The sequence below is a fragment of the Phyllosticta citriasiana genome (genome assembly GCF_038021145.1).
Source record: "Phyllosticta citriasiana strain CBS 120426 chromosome Unknown IWZ02scaffold_7, whole genome shotgun sequence".
Lineage (NCBI taxonomy): Eukaryota > Fungi > Ascomycota > Dothideomycetes > Botryosphaeriales > Phyllostictaceae > Phyllosticta > Phyllosticta citriasiana.
In genome coordinates, this window is record NW_027117284.1 from 1514031 (window position 1) to 1533166 (window position 19136).

The 19136-nt window shown below is 55.5% G+C and overlaps 5 protein-coding genes across 5 annotated transcripts; 3 read left to right on the forward strand and 2 right to left on the reverse strand.

Annotated features, from left to right (window-relative positions):
- Positions 1-2274: 2274 nt before the first annotated feature.
- IWZ02DRAFT_281296 (uncharacterized protein) lies at positions 2275-3746 on the reverse strand. Its single transcript, XM_066763646.1, has 2 exons — positions 3640-3746; positions 2275-3560 (listed from the first exon to the last, which is right to left on the reverse strand). The coding sequence occupies exon 2, from the start codon at positions 3493-3495 to the stop codon at positions 2455-2457; it is 1041 nt and encodes a 346-aa protein (XP_066622545.1). The 5' UTR covers positions 3496-3560; positions 3640-3746; the 3' UTR covers positions 2275-2454.
- Positions 3747-4444: 698 nt separating this feature from the next.
- On the forward strand, positions 4445-4951 carry IWZ02DRAFT_378781 (DUF336 domain-containing protein; the record flags this gene model as incomplete). The annotated part of the gene is made up of 1 exon (XM_066765009.1): positions 4445-4951. The coding sequence occupies one exon, from the start codon at positions 4445-4447 to the stop codon at positions 4949-4951; it is 507 nt and encodes a 168-aa protein (XP_066622546.1).
- A 542-nt stretch (positions 4952-5493) lies between these two features.
- Positions 5494-8006, forward strand: IWZ02DRAFT_281244 (arginine permease). The gene is made up of 7 exons (XM_066763645.1): positions 5494-6079; positions 6133-6284; positions 6343-6387; positions 6463-6643; positions 6696-6783; positions 6840-7098; positions 7202-8006. Exons 1-7 carry the CDS (start codon positions 5851-5853, stop codon positions 7925-7927), a joined length of 1680 nt encoding a protein of 559 aa, XP_066622547.1. The 5' UTR covers positions 5494-5850; the 3' UTR covers positions 7928-8006.
- A 14-nt stretch (positions 8007-8020) lies between these two features.
- IWZ02DRAFT_453043 (uncharacterized protein) lies at positions 8021-9443 on the reverse strand. Its single transcript, XM_066767643.1, has 3 exons — positions 9057-9443; positions 8748-8912; positions 8021-8659 (listed from the first exon to the last, which is right to left on the reverse strand). The coding sequence occupies exons 1-3, from the start codon at positions 9148-9150 to the stop codon at positions 8268-8270; spliced, it is 651 nt and encodes a 216-aa protein (XP_066622548.1). The 5' UTR covers positions 9151-9443; the 3' UTR covers positions 8021-8267.
- A 6219-nt stretch (positions 9444-15662) lies between these two features.
- Positions 15663-17549, forward strand: IWZ02DRAFT_378826 (uncharacterized protein; the record flags this gene model as incomplete). Its single annotated transcript, XM_066765011.1, has 3 exons — positions 15663-16783; positions 16829-17131; positions 17372-17549. The coding sequence occupies 3 exons, from the start codon at positions 15663-15665 to the stop codon at positions 17547-17549; spliced, it is 1602 nt and encodes a 533-aa protein (XP_066622549.1).
- Positions 17550-19136: the final 1587 nt, after the last annotated feature.

Below are 19136 nucleotides of genomic sequence, written 5' to 3' on the forward strand. Positions count from 1 at the left end.
GAAGTAGATTGTGATGTGGGAGCTCGTCTTGGCTTCACCCGAAGGCTACTGACGCCGGACACCGCGTGGAGGTGCGAGCTCGTCGTCCAGCTCCCACCACGTAGTCGATAATTTGAGGAGCCAAATGAGGAGCCAAATGTGCCCAGATCAATGAGAGAAGATGTGGACTAGATAAGGAATGATGGGGAAAGATTGTGAAAATAGATCGCTAAAGTAGATTGTAATATGGAGCTCGTCTTGGCTTCACCCTGAGGGCTACTAACACCGGACACCGCGTGGAGGTGCGAGCTCGTCGTCCAGCTCCCACCACGTAGCCAATAATCTGAGGAGCCAAATGAGGAGCCAAATGTGCCCAGATGATGAGAAGATGCAGACTAGATAGTTGAATTGACGGGAGATGATGCGGACTAGATGGCAGTAGATTGCAATGAGCCCGTCTTGGTTTCACCCGAAGGCTACTAACACCAGACACCGCGTGGAGGTGCGAGCTCGTCGTCCGGCTCCACCACGTAATCGACAATCTGAGGAGCCAAATGAGATGACAAATAAGGAGCCAAATGTGCCCAGATGAACGAGAGAAGATGCGAACTAAATAGCAAGTAGATGGCTGAGCTCGTCTCGGTTTCGCTCCAGAGGAGCTACTCACGCCGGACACCACGTGGAGGTGCGAGTTCACGTCCGGCTCCCACCACGTAGTCGAAAATCTGAGGAGCCAAATAAGAAGCCAAATGAGGAGCTAAATGAGAAGCCAAATGCGCCCATATAGACGGGAGAAGATGCAGACTAAATGCAGGTAGATGGCCGAGCTCGTCTTGGCTTCACCCGTGTGGGTTACTGACGCCGGACACCGCGAGGAGGTGCGAGCTCTCGTCCGGCTCCACCACGTAGTCAGCACTTTGAAAAATCTGAGGAACCAAATATGTGCCCAGATAAACGAGAGAAGATGCGAATTAGATGGCAAGAAATGGCTGAGCCCGTCTTGGCTTCACCCGAAGGCTACTGACGCCGGACACCGCGTGAAGGTGCGAGCCCACGTCCGGCTCCCACCACATAGTCGACACTGTAAGAAAATCTGAGGAGCCAAATGAGGAGCAAAATACGCCCAGATGATGAGAAGATGCGGACTAAATTCAAAAAGATGGCTGAGCTCGTCTTGGCTTCGCCCGAAGGCTACTAACGCCGAACACCGCGGGGAGGTGCGAGCTCACGTCCGGCTCCCTCCACGTAGTCAGCACTTTGAAAAAAATATGAGGAGCCAAATGAGGAGCCAAATGAGCCCATGTGATGAGAAGATGCGGACTAAATGTGAAGTAGATCGTAATGTGGAGCTCGTCTTGGCTTCACCCGAAGGCTACTGACACCGGACACCGCGAGGAGGTGCGAGCTCGTCGTCCGGCTTCCTCCACGTAGTCGACACTCTAAAAAATCTGAGGAGCCAAATGTGCCCAAGTGGTGAGAAGATGCGAAGTAGATAGATGGCAATAGATCGTAATGTGGAGCTCGTCTTGGCTTCGCCCGAAGGCTACTGACGTCGGACACCGCGTGAAGGTGCGAGCTTGTCGTCCGACTCCCTCCACATGGTACGCAGTATGCAAGATATGGGAATGGATGGCCAGACAAGTGTAACCAGGTAAGCGGGAGAAGATGCGGACGAAGTGGCGAAACGAATCGAGGGGTGAAATGGCGGAGATGGCGAGTCAAATCGACGAGAGAAGATGCGGACTAGAACGTGGATGAGAAAATGAAGAAGATGCGAATGGATTGAGCGAGAGAAGATGGTAGACGAGATGGGCGGGAGAAGATGACGAACGAAATGGCGAGTCAAATCAAGGGGTGAGATGGTGGACGAGATGGTGGACGAGATGGTGGACGAGATGGCGGGCCAGATAGCAGATCAAATCAAGGGGAGAAGATGCGGACGAAATGGCGGAATTTAGCCGGGAGAAGGTACGTACGAGATGGCGAAGTAGAGCTGGGAGAAGTTGCGGACGAGATGGCGAAGTATGGGCGGGAGAAGATGTCGACGAGATGGGGGACGAAATGGCGAATCGAATGTCGACGGGAGAAGATGCGGACGAAGTGGCATATCGTATAAGCGGGAGAAGATGTGAACAAGATGGCTACTAGTATGGGCGGGAGAAGATGCGGACGAGATTGAAAGAGATGATGAGGGATGGAGGAAAGCAGCAGGTCGAAAGCCTTTTATACCTTAGAGGAGGCCCTCTACGGTGAATTGGAGCCCCGACCCATCTTAGTCAATGGATTCAACACGGCAAAAGCGTGGTTCTGGAAAATCGTGAAGACCAAGGCACAAGACTTCCGCCAAATGGAAGCCAGGGTGAGACGACGTGACTGGTGAGCAAATTGTTGGAGATTGGACAAGATGGAACATAGGGGTGGTTGCAAAACAGTCTACCTCTAGTGGGCGAAATTTCTCGAACGGCGACCACTTCATCAGAACACAGGAGCCGACACAGCAGCAGCGATCTCCATGGTCGGGACGAAGTCCTCCGTCGGGGTGCGGCCCATGCCACACTCTGTCGCAATGCCAAAGTTGTTGACGACCTTGGATGCTGCGGCAATGCGGCGACGAGTACCTTCTTCGTCACGGGGCTGTACCACGCCCAAGTAGAGTTCCGTGTTTCCAAGCGGCAGATCCTTCAGTGGTGCGAAATAAGCCTCGTCGTCTCTCTCCTTTGGCGCCGACACATGGATCCAGGTGATTTGCCTATCGATGCCGTTGAAGACGGCCGTCGCAATGTCAACGATGAGACCCAAGTCCCTAGGTTCCACAAAATGGCGGTGCCCAATATCGCCGTAGCAAAGGTGGAAGCCCAGCTCAACACCAGGACTGACAGCGTTGCCGAGACGGACTGCCATTTTCTTGATGTGGTCTCTGGCGTCCGGAACGTAGGGCTTGAAGTGGGGCCAAAGCGCGCCTTCCATCATGGCAAAGGGCGAGGCGATGTCCCACTGGATGGCTAAGTCCTCAGCAGGGATGTTTTCCTCGATTTTCTTCAAGTCGCGGATAAGCGCTGCTTCGTAGAGCGGCTCCAAAGCTGCTTGGTAGGGCTCTGCGATCAAGACCAAGACGTCCACAGGGCAGGGCATTGAGACCTGGAACTTGACGCCCTTTGGAATGACGCCTTCTTCGCGCAACTTGCAGAAGGTCGCGTACGATTCTTTGGCGTAGACGTCGTAGCTGGTTTGGATGTTGTCACCAAGCTTATTGACGACGGCCTCCAATTCCTCGGGGCTAACGGGATCGACCGGGGCTGGGTTGAATGATGCGTCATACTTCTTGAGGACCTCGGGCGCGTCTTTGAACGCACCCTGCTGGAAGAAGGTGAAGGATTGCCGGAGCTGGGTCTCGCCGTCTGGAATCCGGCGCAGGCGTCCAGGCAGATGGGTAGTGGCCTGTCGAAAGACGGCTTCAGACGATGGAAGGCAAATACTGCCGACGAGGTGGACTCCACAGGGTTGAATCGAGGCCATGTTTTGCTTGAAATAGGCAACTTTGCTCAAGATTTTTTCCGACTGTCAATATCCTTGACAGCTGTCTGAGGTTTTGTGAGCTTTTGGACACAAACACGCTCAGAGGGCAGAACAGTGAGCCAAGCTGCCTTGCAAACCACGTACCTTCAAGCGTTCTTGCGGGATAGCGCAATGAAATAGTTGTGACTGTGCAGCTGAAGAGTCGGCCGAGTCTTGAGCTGTCGTGAAACTCTGCCGTTGGAGCTGTCATCGAACGAGAGGAAAAAGCTGCCGAGTCCAGGGGTGACATTCTGGATCCACTCGCCAGCTGAGAAAAGCCATATGGGGAATGATGCGCAGAACGTCAGCATGCGGCACAGCCAGCCAGCCAAAAGGGTCTGGCAAAGCAAGACAACGCCATTGTTAGACTCGCAAAAGCAGCGGCATGTCGGCAAAGGAAGAGTGCAAACGTGAAGAGTTCGGTGCTGTCAAGTTGTGGGTGGTGGCTGAATTGGCAATACAGAAGAGGCAGAACCTCGGACGCAAACAACGACTTTGTGACACCCACCTCTCTCGCCCTTCACGGCATCAATTCCAGTTCTCAACGAGAGCAACATGAGTGCTTGACGGAAGCTATTTGTACGCGTCTCGATTAACGATGGCGCGCAGAGCGATGGCATCTCGGGATCCAGGTTTGTTCGGTTTCTGCTCATGTTTGTTCGCCCTTACGATACCCAGGCGCTAACGTGAGCAAAGAGCACAATGCGAGGCGAGCGCGTCCGGGCCCCGCTGTTCTGCTCCAGGGAGCACGATGATTTTTCAGAGCTGGGGGTGGTGGCTGAGGCGAGACCTGAGGCAAGCTCGAGACCATGGGGCGACATCGGACAGCGGGAGCGTTGTTCTTGGAGCTTGTTGATGGTGCTTGTCACAGCTACCTCGTCCACCAAGACTCATGCTTATCCTTGCCATCATGTCCGTCCAACCCCTCGCCGAGCCTCCTCGCGACCTCAAGGAAATCGCCGCCATTGAGCAGTCGCTCCTCTTCGCGACCTTTACCGCCAACGATGCCTGGGAGCTAGGCAACGCGCTGCGACAGCGCCTGCTCGACTTCTCCGAGGCAGCCGTCGTCAACATCTCGCTGGCCAACGCCAACCAGCTCCTCTTCCACACCGTCACCCGCTCAGGCACGCAGGCCGACAACGACACCTGGGTTTCGAGGAAGCGAGCGACCGTGCTGCGCTGGGGCTTCAGCAGCTGGTACATGCACAACAAGCTGGGCGGGGACGAGACCAAGTTCGCCGCCAAATATATGCTCGGAGAACGCGCTGGACAATACGCGATTCACGGTGGCGGATTCCCTGTGCGGGTCAAGGGCGTCGAAGGCATTGTGGGAGTGATTGTGGTGTCTGGATTGGCGCAGCACCAGGACCACCAGATCATTGTCGAGACGGTCGAAAAGTACATCAAGAGCCAGTAACGAATCCAATCGGATACGCGGGATAGGTGTTGAGGTATCGACAAAGATATGCTTGTCCTTGAATCCCCGTCCACGCCGCAATTCTGCATCTAGCTATCATGGGGTGTTGAGCAACGCGCTGATAGCTGTCCTCCGCAATGAGATAAGGCATCCTGTGTCGGATCAAAGCCTCTCCGTCCACCATGACAGAAACGCAACCGCCATGGCGAGCAGGCTACGGCGATGGCAGGATGCCGAATCAGTGCCTTCGGAGTTTCCCTATCAAAACCATTTGCCAGTACAGCGCCTTTTTGCCCAGGTACATATCCGCTACTCCACACGTGATCTGGCCGAGCCGCACCATTCACAAGCTTCATGCGCGAGGAAATACGCGTCGACAAGGTTACCAGCTAAGTCGAAATGGAAAGGGTGGTGCTATTCGCATGGTTTGCCAAGTGACGCCTCCAGGCTCTCTCAACCTCTCATAACAACGTCTCCCGCCGCCGGTCAATTTTGCCTCGTTTCATTGTGTCGCCTCTCGTTTATCAATCACGCGGGGACTATTTCCTCCTCTCTTATCTGCCTGGCCTGTCTTGCGTGCGTAGAAAGCCACTCCGCTCGCTCCCATTCCCTAAAGCGTGTCAGCCGCGAGTAGGGCCATATCTCGATTAAAACAGCAGAAACACCACTGGCGGGCTGTCTCGATATCGCTCCCAGCCTTTTCGCTTCTGCCGCGCTCAGACTCAGGACCTTACTTGGCCGTGCCAAACAGGATTAATCCGCCCTCGTGCGGCGTTGCTGCGCCCTCTTCCGACTTCCTGCGATATCAATGAATGCATAGATAAAAGCGTGCCGGCATCCTTCAAACTCGCCCACACTCTTGCCCCTCCTCCCCCTTTTGCCTCCACCCATACGCCGCCATGGCAATCACGGGTGTTCCTCCAGAGAAGTACTACGAAGAAGAGAAGCGTGAATCGATTGCGGAAGGAGAAGTCTCGTCCACGGACAACGGCCACGACCATGGCGCCGAATCCGAGCTCCAGCGCCTGCTCAGCACGCGGCACTTGACCATGATTGCGCTGGGTTCCTCCATTGGTATGGGACTCTGGCTGGGCAGTGGTACAAGTTTGAGCCATGGCGGTCCCGCCGGCAAGTCCAGCCTAGCCTTTCCAAATGTCCCGTTGCTAATCGCGTCCCCCAAGGTATCTTCATTGGCTACATGTTGGCTGGATCGATGATTTGGTCTGTGTCGCACTCGATTGGAGAAATGGCCATCATGTATCCCCTTCCATCGGCTTACGTCCAGTGGACGTCGAAGTTCATCTGCCCTGCGGCCGCGTTTGCGCTTGGTTGGGTAGGTTGGATGACGCCTTGACGCCATCCCGCAAGCCACGGATCTGACAGAGTCGCAGAGCTATTGGTTCTCCTACGTAATTACGATTGCCAACGAGCTTTCAGTAAGTAGGCTCAGGGCAAGCTTCTGATTGTTTAGGAGGTGTCCATTTTGTTCTGCTTACTGACAATTCCAACAGGCTGCGCACACGGTCTTGAGCTTTTGGACCACCAAGGTCCCCACCGCCGCCTGGATTACGATCTTTTGGTTTGTCATTATAGCCATCAATATTGGAGCCGTGACAATCTTTGGCGAGGTCGAGGTCGTTTCTAGCAGTATCAAGTTCGGATGGATCTTTGTTGTCATCATTTCTATGATTGGTAGGTCTTTTTGGTCCCTGGAAGCAAGCAACATCTGCTGACGACCATCCAGTAATCTCCGCCGGCGGCGCTCCCAACCACGACGCCGTAGGCTTCCGCTACTGGAACGCAGAGCCCTTCACAAACGGCTTCAAAGGATGGTGTGTAACCACCTTCACCACGTCCCGTCTCCAAACCCTGCTAATCACTCCCCCAGGCTCTCCGTCATGCCAACCTGCATCTTCGCCATGTCGGGCGGCGAGAACAGCGGGCTTGTGGCATCCGAGATGCGCAACCCACGGCGCGCCGTTCCCCGGGCCGTCAGCTCCATTTGGGTGCGGCTGGCACTGTTCTACCTGCTCGGCTCGCTCATGGTCACCATCACCGTGTCGCCGCATAACCCGGACCTATTTGGCGGCTCGGGCACAAATGCTAGTCCGTTTGTCATTGCGTACCGCGACGCGGGATTGGAGCCGGTAAGATGACGTCCCTGCCCGCCTCCCCTTGCACCTGTTGAGGCGTCGTCTCTCGTCTCCCTTACAAGCGTAGCTCCCCTGCTAACCCACACGCCCCACCCAGCTCGCCCACATCATGAACGCCGTCATCCTCATCTCGGTCATCAGCACAGGCTCCATCTCCGGCTACGGCGGCAGCCGCACCACCGTCGGGCTCGCTCAACTCAACATGGCCCCCGCCATCTTCACGAGAGCCGACAAGACGGGGCGCCCCTTGGCCGGCCTCACCAGTACGCTCCTCCTCGGCGGCGGCCTCGCCTACCTCAACGTCTCCGAGAACGGCGCCAACGTCTTCAGCTGGTTCAGCAACCTAACATCGCTCTTCACGCTGTTCGGCTGGGGAACGATCTGCCTGTCGCACATCCGCATGCGGCGGGCATGGTCCCTCCAAGGCCGCGCCCCCGACGGCCTTCCCTGGCGCAGCTGGGTCTTCCCCTACGCCGCGTGGTGGGGCTTCGTGTGGTGCGTGATCCTCATCGTCGTCGAGTTCTACCTCGCCGTCTGGCCGCTCCGCAAACCGAGCAGCGTCAAAACCTTCTTCGCAAACTATGTTAGCATCGTGCTCGTTGTCGTGCTGTATTTGGGCGCCAAGATCTTTTATTTCCGCGGCCCGCTGTTGAGGGATTTGAAGACGGTCGATTTGGATGAGGGGAGAAGGTTTTATGTTGATGCGGCGCCCGTGGATGGGGTGGCGGATGAGGCTGGTTTGGGGGCCGGGGAGAAGAAGAAGGGCATCACGCCTAAGAAGGCGGCGATGGGCGTTGTTAAGTTCTTTGGTGGCGAGCTGTGAGATTCTTTCTTTCGTATTGTTGTGTTAGTATAGGAAAAGTTGGCTGCTGTCGCCGTCGTTTTGAATCACTGTTGTTAAAGTGGACTGGACTGCTGCAATCAATGGCTTTCTAGTGACCGAAGAGCTCTGTGTCTTTTGAACTGAAATTTCTTTTGCATATGGTTGTTGTTCTGTATGCACGAGTGCTTCGCGTTCGCCCCCTGATATCAATACACGCAACGTCTTCGCCCAGCTCCATATCCATCCACAATCGCTTTCCACCACTCACTCACCTACTTTGCACAATGCCCCAAGCACCAGCCGCTCCCTCTCCTCTCTCCTCCACCATCCAACCAACCCCTCACCACACCCTATACCTCACAACATCGACCCTCCCCATCGTCGCCCACGCCCCCGCAAACGCCGCAACAAGCGTCAAACCAGCACGGCCCAGATTCGCCGTGGCCCACCAATCCACCAGCGCATGCACCGTATCGTTGCGCTTGGCATCGAAGACGGCCCCACGGGCGCCGCTGCCATCGAGCCCGACATCCTCGTCGCGACCGACGTCGACGGTGCTGGCCGTGATGGAGGCGCTGGTCGAAAGGGTGGTGTTGTTGTTGGCGCGCTCGGCTTCGTCTAGCAGCTGCACCTCGGCGTTGCGCAGCGCGATGAAAGTGAAGGGGAGTTGGATGGGGAGGAGCATGACGGCAGCGGTCGTGTAGAGCCGGAAGGGGAGCGTGCCTTGTGGTTCTGTTCGGCGTTTGTTAGCTTCCTGTCGGATGTTCTCGTCTCGTTGGGAGAGGAAGTGGGAGTGCGGGGAGAAGGAGGACAGAAGTACCTCGCGACGCCAGCCACGCAAACAGCGCCGTCGACCCTGCCAGCAGCGGCGTGCCGATGAGGTGCGCGATGCGGTATCCGGTGCTCCACTGGCGAGCGAGCAGGGCGCCGCTGGGCGCCGAGAGCAGTGCTGGCGTGAGCAGATACGACGTCGACGCTGAGTGGCCTGATTCAAACAAAACGCGTCAGTGAGCTCAGCTCCAAACGGCCATGCCAGTCTTGCAGTTGTTTGCGCGGACACAGCTGGTGTTTCGTTGACGGCGAACCATCCAGATCGGTTGGTCGCGTGAGGTGAGGCGAGCTTCCTTACCAGCGAGGAACGCAGTGACGGTTACGCCGACGGCTTGCGCCAGACGCACCGGGACGGGGACGGGCTCGAGCAGAGCCACTGGAGGCGGCGACATGATGCTTTTGATTAATGTATGCTGAATATCACAGACAACAAGCAGAAACGCGGTCGACGCGGGTGCTTAAGAGGTGCGGGAACGGCAGACAGGTGGAGGTGGAGGGATGCAGTCCTGGTTCCCCGCGCCAACCAACCAACCAACCAACCAACCAACCAACCCACCTGCAGGTCCGTCCAGCCCGGCATGCCTCCTTCCATCCATCCCTGCAGCCCCGCCGCTTGCCATCGTCAAGTGAGCACGTCGTCAGCCATTCGATTGTTTGCCTCCTGCGTCTAGGTGGGCAGTTTGGCATTCAGCGCACGACCGCCGCTCGGGCGCTGTCGCGGGACCTTGTTCAGGCTCCGGCTCTACCCGCTGCTCTTCCCCACATGACAAGCCCTGGCATCCCCGCCGCTTGCTTGCCCGATTAGGAAGTTCTCGCTTCGACGTCAGTCCATGGTTCCAAAACGTTGTTTTTGTTGTGCGTCTCGCAACAACGGGTTTGACTTGTTACCGGGCTTTCCATTGTTTTTCGGGCCGGGTCTCTGTCTGTGTGTCTGCTGTTCAGGGTTTGTCTTGCGTCACTGTCGATCGCCTGTCCGAAAAATCTCTTTCAAGCGAGCGCCGGCATCGCATCGGCTAGAAGCAGTATGTCTATTGGGGAGAGCTCTCTGCATGACTTCCGCACAAAGGCAAGGTAAACCCGCCATTCAGCATGTTGAAAGAATGACATCGACTGAGCATGCCTGTTTGATTGGTTGATTTGATGGTAAAGACAGTATTCCAATGGACTCAACCTTTGACAGTTGAGCGCATCATATACAGTAACCGAAACGACCCCGTGACTCATCCACCTATTTGGATAGTAATGACAGTGTTGCCGATCCGTTCCATCTGTTCAGTGAGTGGAGAGTTTGAAGTAACCGAAATGTGTCTGCCACCTCGGTCACAAGGGACCTGTTGCTCAATACCAGGCCTGCACTTCTCCCAGCCAGATCATTTTTCATGATTGGAGACATATGAATTGACTGTCTCGCTTGGCTTCTTCCAACTTGTGAAGACGTGTTTTGGGCATTTTGATCGGTGACTTTGCCATCCTCGATGCTACATGCCATCAATCAGACTTGCCACAGAAAATCTCCGTGGGTTTTCGAGGTTTTTGGCACCTGATGCCGAGATCGGGCTGCCATTAGCAAGAGCAACATGTGCAGGTGTCGAAAACGACTCTTGTTCAGATGACGTGTGCATTTTTTCGTCTAGTGAGAGAGCCAACATAAACGCTACATTGATCCTGGCGCTTATATTTTATCGATTTCCAGCACTAGCAGCCTCATTCATGCATTCAAACATCTTGGAAAAGGCCAATGAAGGGGATTAACGGTGGAAACTGTTGCTGTTTCCGTCGTTCGCTTCATTTTCAATTTTATAGCCCTAGATGGGAAAATGTTGTTGGACATATTGAGCGCGTGATAGCGTAAGTGTGGAGCATACCAATAGTGCGAAAGGCGACGTGATCCGGGATGAAAGTCCGTAGACACTCTGTCTGCAATGAAATGGTTGTACCTGTCGTTGTGGCACGTTGAATGTGATGGGGCGGCAATGCTGCAGTCGACCCTGCCCTTGCAGGTGCATACCTCCGAGAATCTCCGGAAGCTCCCACAGGTACTTGAGAGCACCCCTTCCCGCAAATGTACAAAGCCCTTTCGACCCTTCAATTCATCACTCCGTTTCGCTCCCTAAAATCTGAGACGACAACAGCTGTGATTCTGTCGAACACAAGTGTACTCGAAGCCCCGCAAACGCTACGTTGCCCCTCGTGATTTTCCAACTGGCTCAACGCGATCGCTGTGCTCGAAAACTCTTTCTCTCCTCGATTTCGACAATGCTGCGAGACAACTTCGAATCAGATGATCCATGGATTCTCGGCGGCGGCGCTTCCGGCGTCGTTACCCAGTACGACGAGACAAAAGCGATACCTACAGACTGAACCTTTATAGCCAAGACTTGCTCGTACTCGACGCAGATCAAGGCACCGACATCTCCACATTTATTCGGTTGTCGACTACTGTTTTTCGGCTCAGATCAGATCTCGGGACGTGAGCGGACGAGGAGTCTACCAACGGCGGTTGCTACGCCCTCTTCTGCGCCACTCATGGCTTTTCCGATACAAATTTGCCCGTTGCCGTGACCTGAAATAGTCACACTGCCGCTATAAAGACTTAATAAGTAGGGAGAGAATAGATCTCCGGCCTTTCGCAACACTTCCGGCCCGCCATGAGCATCCGACGAGCAGCGTGTTGGCCGCGCGACACCTGGGTTCCGGAGATCGTTTCTGTGGCGCTCTCGCTGGTGGCGTGGGCGGTGAATGTGGCGCTGCTTGCTGCGTTCAATGGGCAGCCGATATTTGAGTGGCACAACGCGTCGCTCAACACGCTCGTCTCGGTTTTCTCAACGCTTTCGAGAGTGCTGTTGCTTTTTGCCGTGTCTTCGGCGCTGGGGCAGTGGAAGTACAACACCCCCTGACGGCCGAAACGCCATGCCATGCGCGCAACGTCCCCACACTCCCGGTCCATCAATCGCACCATGTGCGCATCTAAACATCAACCAACACCACGCACCCAGAACCGCCGCCAAACACCAACACTTTGCCAGAACTCCCTGCTTCTGCTTCGCCGCAGAAAGACGCCAACCCATTACTCAACCAGCGCAGGCCGGGGTGTTGGCTCTTTTGTCACGAAAGGCGGAGCAATGTAAACCCCATATGGCATGATGTGGCTGACCATCTACATTCACGAATCACTGCATGCTTGCTTGATTTCCAGTACGAAGCAGGTGAGCGCGGGAAGTTCGACGAGGCGGGTTCGGTGAGGTGGAGTGGAAGGAGAAGGGATGCAAATGGAAGAAAGACTTAAAGATCAGGGTCGCGGAGATGAGGTCGGAATAAAAGGGGGGAAGGGGACAAGCTATATCATAAGTTGAAAAGTAGTAGCAAAAAAGAGAGAGATCGAGAGAGGAGGTGGATACCTGCGTATCCGCGCACCCGCATGCCGTCACTCAGCGAATCTCGTCTACCGCACAAAACAAACGTAGAGCACGTCAAACAGACCCGAGCCACAATCTCGACAGGCGTGCGTCAGCAAGCTACATATCACATCACGAGGCGCATGTGCCCTTCGTCATCGCGTTGCTCGCGCGTACTGTACTGTCAATGCTGCGGCAGGTCGAATCGCCACTTGTCTGCCAATCAGTCAAACAGTGCCGCGTACAGTACAGTGCAATTGGTCAATCGACCCGTCTCGTCTCGGCTTGTCTCGGCCTGCACATGAGCTTTTACATTCAATTCTGAGCTGTGGGGTAAGATGAGGTGTCCGCTGACTGAGACCGTGTGTGTTGGAGAGGAACGCAGAGTGAAGACGAACAGTGGCGACGGGCAGATTCTGGCTAGAATACGAGGGTGTGTACAGTAGGCAGTTGATGGAAGAATTGCAGTTGCATCCTGGCGATTGCGTGCGAGCCAGCACGCCACGTACGCGCGTTACCTTACTTACACAGCCCCGTCGTCTTTGTACCTCACCTTCCGTCGTGTCTAGTCAGCCCGTCCGTGCAGGTACTGTCTGTACCCGTCCGTCCGTCCGTCTGTTTGCCGACGTAGCAAAGGAATGCAAACATCCTTGCTGGCTGGCGGAACCAAGGCGCCCACGTGCGCAGCCGCCGGACGGCGTGACCCGAGCGCCGTCGCGTCTACTTTTAGGCGTCTGGGGTAACGGCAAGCAAAAGCAAGGGTGGCTCTTTGCCGCTCCCGCTGTGGAGCCGAGGTGCAGACAGAGGAGTAGAGAAAGACGTGACTGGTTGGATGGAAGGGGACGAAACGCGTGTGGACTGGGATGATGGGGTGGACAGTGGCGACGAGGAATGTGATTGGTTGGAAGGAGGGGAAAGTGGAAGGAGCAGAGGGAGGTAGATGGGGCCCGTCTCGAGAGGCGGGACTGAGTCGGGTCGAGGGCGGATCAGATAATCTGAAAATGGTGTTGCTGAGACAAGAATGTCACACGCAGGAGGGACGGGAGAGGTGAGTTGAGACGGAACAACACAGCGAATTCATCCAGTCACAGAGCGGGTGCGTTGGGAGAGAGCGGGGAAAGGAAGAGACGTTCCTGTGGTCTGATCAGCCTACTCTTAATGTTCGTACAGCTAGATTGTGGTTCGGTTGGGCTGCCACGCCATTGGACGAGGCTGGATGTCGGATGCGGTCGTTCACCTGAAGACCTGGAGAAGATTCTAACCATAACGTCACATTTTCGAGGACCAAGTAAGTCATGGAAAGGCCCTGGTTGTTGTCGCCAGCCAGGCACGATGCGGCACATAGCAGCAGCGAAGATCCTGTCAGGTCAGGAGTTGCGCGTGCCTGGCTGCTCACCTCATCATCCTGCCGCTTCTGTGTAGTGCATGCTTTGAGATACGACAGACGAGATTCCCGGACGGGACGGGCGGGTGTTCCTAGATGCCAAGCGCAGAGGTGGACCAGGATCCGGGACGTCGGGCGGGCGAGCGCGTGCTCAATTTGCGCGTCTTCCGTACTCTCGAGTACCGGCAACTCTCCCATTGCCGCGAGGTGTGGAGGACAGTGGTCTTGACGTGGTGCGCCCGTGGTTGGTGGAATGATGCGAGCTTGTGGGCTGGCCGATGCTTGTTTGAGCGAGCATGGGCTCTGGAAATTCCCAGTGCAATGGCGCATGGTAAGTAGTGTTGTGCTCTTTTTGCGTGCAGAGTTTTGGGCAAAGTTGGCTGGCTTGTGCAAAGTTCTGCGCCGTCAAGCGGGAAGATTGGATTGTTTCGCCAAATCCAAGGTTGAGAGTCAAGGCTGAAGGCGGACGGCAGAGAGAGTGAATGGAGCTTGTCGTCGAAGAGGCTCCCGCTCAAAGTTGTTTTTGCGATGCCTCCCTGTCCCCCACACTCGACCGCCTCTCCGCCCCCGCCCGCCCGCTGCTGGGTCCGCGCACACCAACCAAGTCCCACGCGTGCCAGTCGCAACCCCGCGTTTCTATCACCTGTGATGTCGGAGCCGCGGCCCTTTGACTGTTGAGTCCGGGCGAGGTCCGAGTCCGAGTTGGCTCGGGTTTGCTGGACAACTTGAACAGTGGGTGAGTGAGTGCGTGGGCAGCGAGACAGACTGCAGACGGGACCAGCGCCGGCCGCCCGCGACCAAAAGCTGGAACCCATGGTGCCGTCGCGCAGGGTGCGCCTCTGCGCTTACATAAAAGGGCGTCGTCAGGGATTTTCCCCTCGTGTCATCGGAATGCTTGAGAGCTATTTCGAGCCCGACGCCAACGGCAGCATGCGAGATACAAGAGTTTGTGCGCAACTTCAAACGTCTATACCCGCGCCTATGTGCTAACCGTTACGTGATGACTGTCGCCAGTTGCTCGGGCGATGGAAAATCACTGTCCAACTCCCCAACGCCGAACGGCAACTCGATGTGCAGTGGCAAAGGCGACGAAAACATGGAGCAGGGGTGCGACGAGGTGTAGGTTTTGGGTTTGCAAGTCGCCAGGTTCGGGAATGGCGAGGCCGCCAGCCAAGATGAGTGTACCTGTCGACGACTGGTGGTGAAGACGCAATGGTGGGTCAGGTGCCTTGCCAATGTTGATGTTTTCGTCGCGGTCGCGACCGCCCGTGGGGTTTCATCTTGAAGGATACATGGAAGAGTCGTGCGAGGAGGCGACGAATGGTGGTATTGTACTGTCTGTACCTGACTGCAGGCTTGACTCGACGAGGACGCGGTTTCAGACGAGGGCCGAAAGAAGATGACAAGCCGGGTCACGTCGCTACTGAGCGTTGCTTTTGGCCGTTTCTTTTGCGGTCGGCAGTTGAAGGCTTTGTATGTATTGTTTGGCTGGCCGTAGTGGATCCTATTTGTGCGGAGCGGGCCGTGAGGTGTGGAGTGTGAGTGATGAGTGTGGTGATGGTGGTGGTGTTTTCATCCCACGCGTGCCCAACAATCCAGGAACTGTCGCGATGCAGGGGATCCAGGCCGTGGGGGGGTGCATGATAAGTCCCCGAATCAACTGGGCCTCCGCCAGCACATGGACACTGGCAATCCCACGCCCCAGATCCCTTATCCAGCTTCACAAGCACCTGTCCCTGCAACACCCTTGACCCGCATCCCGACTCTGTTTGTGTCCCTCCCTTCCATTTCCCTTATTTCCAACTCTCTGCCGCCACCAACGCCCCAGCCTCTCTACTGTACCCTGCCCCCGACGCTCTTTTGCACCGCGCGCTGCCTCATTTTTTCCCACGCGTCTGACTTTTTGGTTCCATCGCCATCTTATCTAGCTTTTACCTTGTATGTACTTGATACCGCGCTTGCCAAAGTCGACTCTTATTGACTCTTCTTTCCAGAGCTCACATCATTGTACCTGCGCTCTCATGAGCAGCGTCACCACGTTTCATTCTGCTCGGTAGCAACTCTCAAATGTCCTTGATTCCCTCCGTGGAACACTCGGAAGGGATCCGCATCAACCGCTTCGCCCATGTTCCCTAATTCGACCCACCGCTTGGTTCACCTCCAGCGCAACCCTCCGCCCAAGCCTGAAGCAGAATTGCCTCGAGGCGAATGCCGCCACGTCCGACGGAGCGGTGGCTACGACACTCCGTGGAGCTGCGGCCAGCGCTGCTTCTGCCAGGGCTTTTCTCTGGACAAGCAGCAGGTCGTGGGGACCACTTGTGAGTGCGGGCACCCGGCATGGACCCACGTCCAACAGCCCATGGGCGTCGTGACGTACGAGGAACACGAGGCTTTGGCCGAGGAAGTGCGCCGCTTCAAAGACGACTTCTACACACACTACCAGTCGCTCCAAACCGAATTGGCCAGGACTCAGCAGGAACTCATGGAGCAGCGGGCTGTAAACAATGAAAGAGAACGGGTGTTTAAGCTGCTAGAGGCTCGAATGTACCAAAACATGAAAGACTTGAAGATCATTCTGGATGACAAGATGGACGGGATAATTGATCAACAGCACGCCTTTCAGCGAAAGTTGATGGAAGTCGAGGATGCCACCATGGATCACGACGAACGGTTGGAAAAGATTTTGCGCGTAGCAGACCGCACCTCGCGCGAGATTACGCCTACGGCAAACGGAACAGAAGACCAGCCCATGGAGATGGACGAGTACCCAAAGAAGCCAGACCTGTCGTGGTCCATCAAGGTGGTCATGATGCCACGCAAAACCCAAAAGTTTGCATACGAGGTGGACAGCACGGCGTATAGGAGACTGCAGTCGCGCAACCTTGTCAAGGAATTGACATTTAATGGACGCGACAGCATATCCTTCCACACGGTTATTGAAAAGAACTTTGGCGATGTCCTTCGGCGGCGTCCATGGGTGCCGTTGATAGGATATCGCATGCAACACGATTTCTTTGGACGCATTGCCCTCAAACAACTTCCGCTGGACCACACCTACGGACAGTTGTGGGACTACTTTTTCCTGGACCACCACTGCATCGTGCACGACAAGATGCAGGGCGACATCCTCCACATCGCCCTTCGCGACAATGAGCTCAGCTGGTCAGAGATCAAATCACTACCATGTGTCTTTGGCTTCCACGAGTCCTCGTGGGCCTACGATACTGAGCTCGACGGGCCCCTCAAGTTCCTCCAACCACCAACTCCGGTCCGCGCACCGTCTTCAGCAAGTGGCAAATCCGAAGTCAGCGACTTTGTGTACGATTACTCTCCAAGCCCTCCGCCCTACACCTCGCAACGCAACACAATGGATCCCGACGCCATCACGCCGGTACCGCTCGAAAACGGCTTCCAAAGCCCGCTCGACATGTTGGCGCAAGCATCGACGACCATTTCGCCACCCATGACCGAGTCGTTCCCGCTGCGGCAGCAGTCGCATGCACCGTCGCTGTGCAGCATGGCGTCCGACTCGACCGACGACGTAGACAGCGAGCACTCGCACCGCAACAAAATCCGCAAGCTGCGTCCCAAACTGTCGGAGCCGTTCATGAGCAGTCAGCACTACCACAGCAGTAACAACGTCGCGGCACAGAACCACTCACATCCGAATCTTCCCATGGGCAACGGCTCTTCTGCTCCCGCTTCTGCTTCGTATCATAATCACCACCATAACGGGCACTCAAACAACAACGGATATTCGCATCAAAACCACGGCAAGCCGCGCTCGCATAGGAAAAGCAGCAGCAGTGGCAGCGGCAGCACCAGCGCGAGTAGTAGCTCGACCAACGGCTCTGCCTCTACCGCGCCGCCACAGGCCCAGCAGCAGACATACTATTCCGGCCGCAGCAAGCGCAAGATGCCGCTGCGCGAGAAGCAAAAGGAGCCGCTACAGTTCAGGCTGCCGAGCTTGCTGCACCACCGGAGCAACCGGAGTCAGGAGGAGGCAGTGTGAAGGTGGCGTTGTCTTGGTGCTGGTGGTTGGTAGGAGGCGAAAGCGCGAGGAATACGCATTTTAGTTTCGCTTTCCTTCGTGTTCATCTGTTGTTTCCAGGCGTTGCCCGTTTCGTGTTCTCTCCTCTTCTTTCTCCATTGGATTCAAAATCTCCCATATCTGTGCGGCGTTGCACAGGCGTTTCTATCGCTCTTGCTTTCGTTTCGTTTCGTCACATCTTGCTCTGCTTTTGAAATTTTGCTCATCCCATATCCCCCATACTGTCTAGTTATATATCCCCACCGCTCTTCGTCATCGCTTCACATTTCATCCCATCCCCTCCTCGTCCGTATCCCGTTGCCATGAGCGCTCACTTCCCCGATCGACGTCCGTCTTGCTTTGCTTCTTTCTCTGTCTGTGTCTTGCTTGCCACCGTTTCCGCCACCACAGCTCCACGACCCCATCTATCTTGCTACGTCTAGGTATCTATCCGGCCATCCCATCACCTTCTAATCCCCCTCTCACCAATCAAACAATGTAGATAGACCCACTCACTCAGCGCGCAAGGCACCTCAGCTACTTACCTATCTTACTTCATCTAAGACACGCAATGAAGAAAAGACAGAGACCTTAATTTTTCGTTTTCTTATCCTCTCTCCATCTTTCATATGCTCCCGGTCAACTGCCTAGCCTCCATTCACGTGCCCCCCACCCCCCAACATCTGCGACTCAATTTGATCTAGTCGCGCCATCCCCCGCCGTACCAAGCACCGTATCATGCGCCAAGCCCCCGCCCGCTTGCCTCCTTACATGGATACAAAAATACGCACCTGGTTCGCCCATTTACAAGTCAAAATGCACGTGGGTACATGAGTACATTAAATACATGATCGAATGGATGACCAAACGACCAACAACTGATAAGGCTGACTCGAGGCGGTGCGTGCGTGCGTGCGTGGAGCATCTGTGCGGTGGGTGATCCGAGACGAGGCGTTTGATTGGATTTGTTGGGTAAGAATCTTGCTGGGGCTGTTGCTGCTGCTGCTGCTGCATGGATGGTGGTTGGCTGTCGTTGACGGCCGGGCCGTTTTGTAGAGTTTTAAATTAAAAATTTTTTTTTTTCTTTTTTTTCGGAGACGCTTTGTTGGTTGCGGTTTGGGGGGTGGAAGGGTACGTACGTGGAAGAGTAGGGATTTTTGTTAGACTATCTCTGTGATGAAGTAGGCTTGGATGTTGGTGAGGAAGAGGCTGGGGAAGAGAGTGTCTACTATGTAGCTATGTAAGGTAAAGTAGTAATGCTCTAACGGTTGTTCGTAGGTCTGTAATGTCTCGAGAGCGCGGAGAAAAAATCAGGGGAAGGGATGGAACGAAGAGGCGAGACGTTGATCCCCCCGCGCTCGCTCGCTCGCTCCATTCGCTCTCGCCCTCGCACCGCACGTCGTCAACACCACCACCACCTCCAACACACAACCACCTACACAACACAGCGTTAGGCACAGGAGAGCGCGTCGTGCGTCGCCAAAAAGATCACTGAACACCCCAGCGTCACCCGCTACTCACCCCCAGATCCGCCATGTCCACGGTCCATCGCAGCCGCCGCCGCCACCC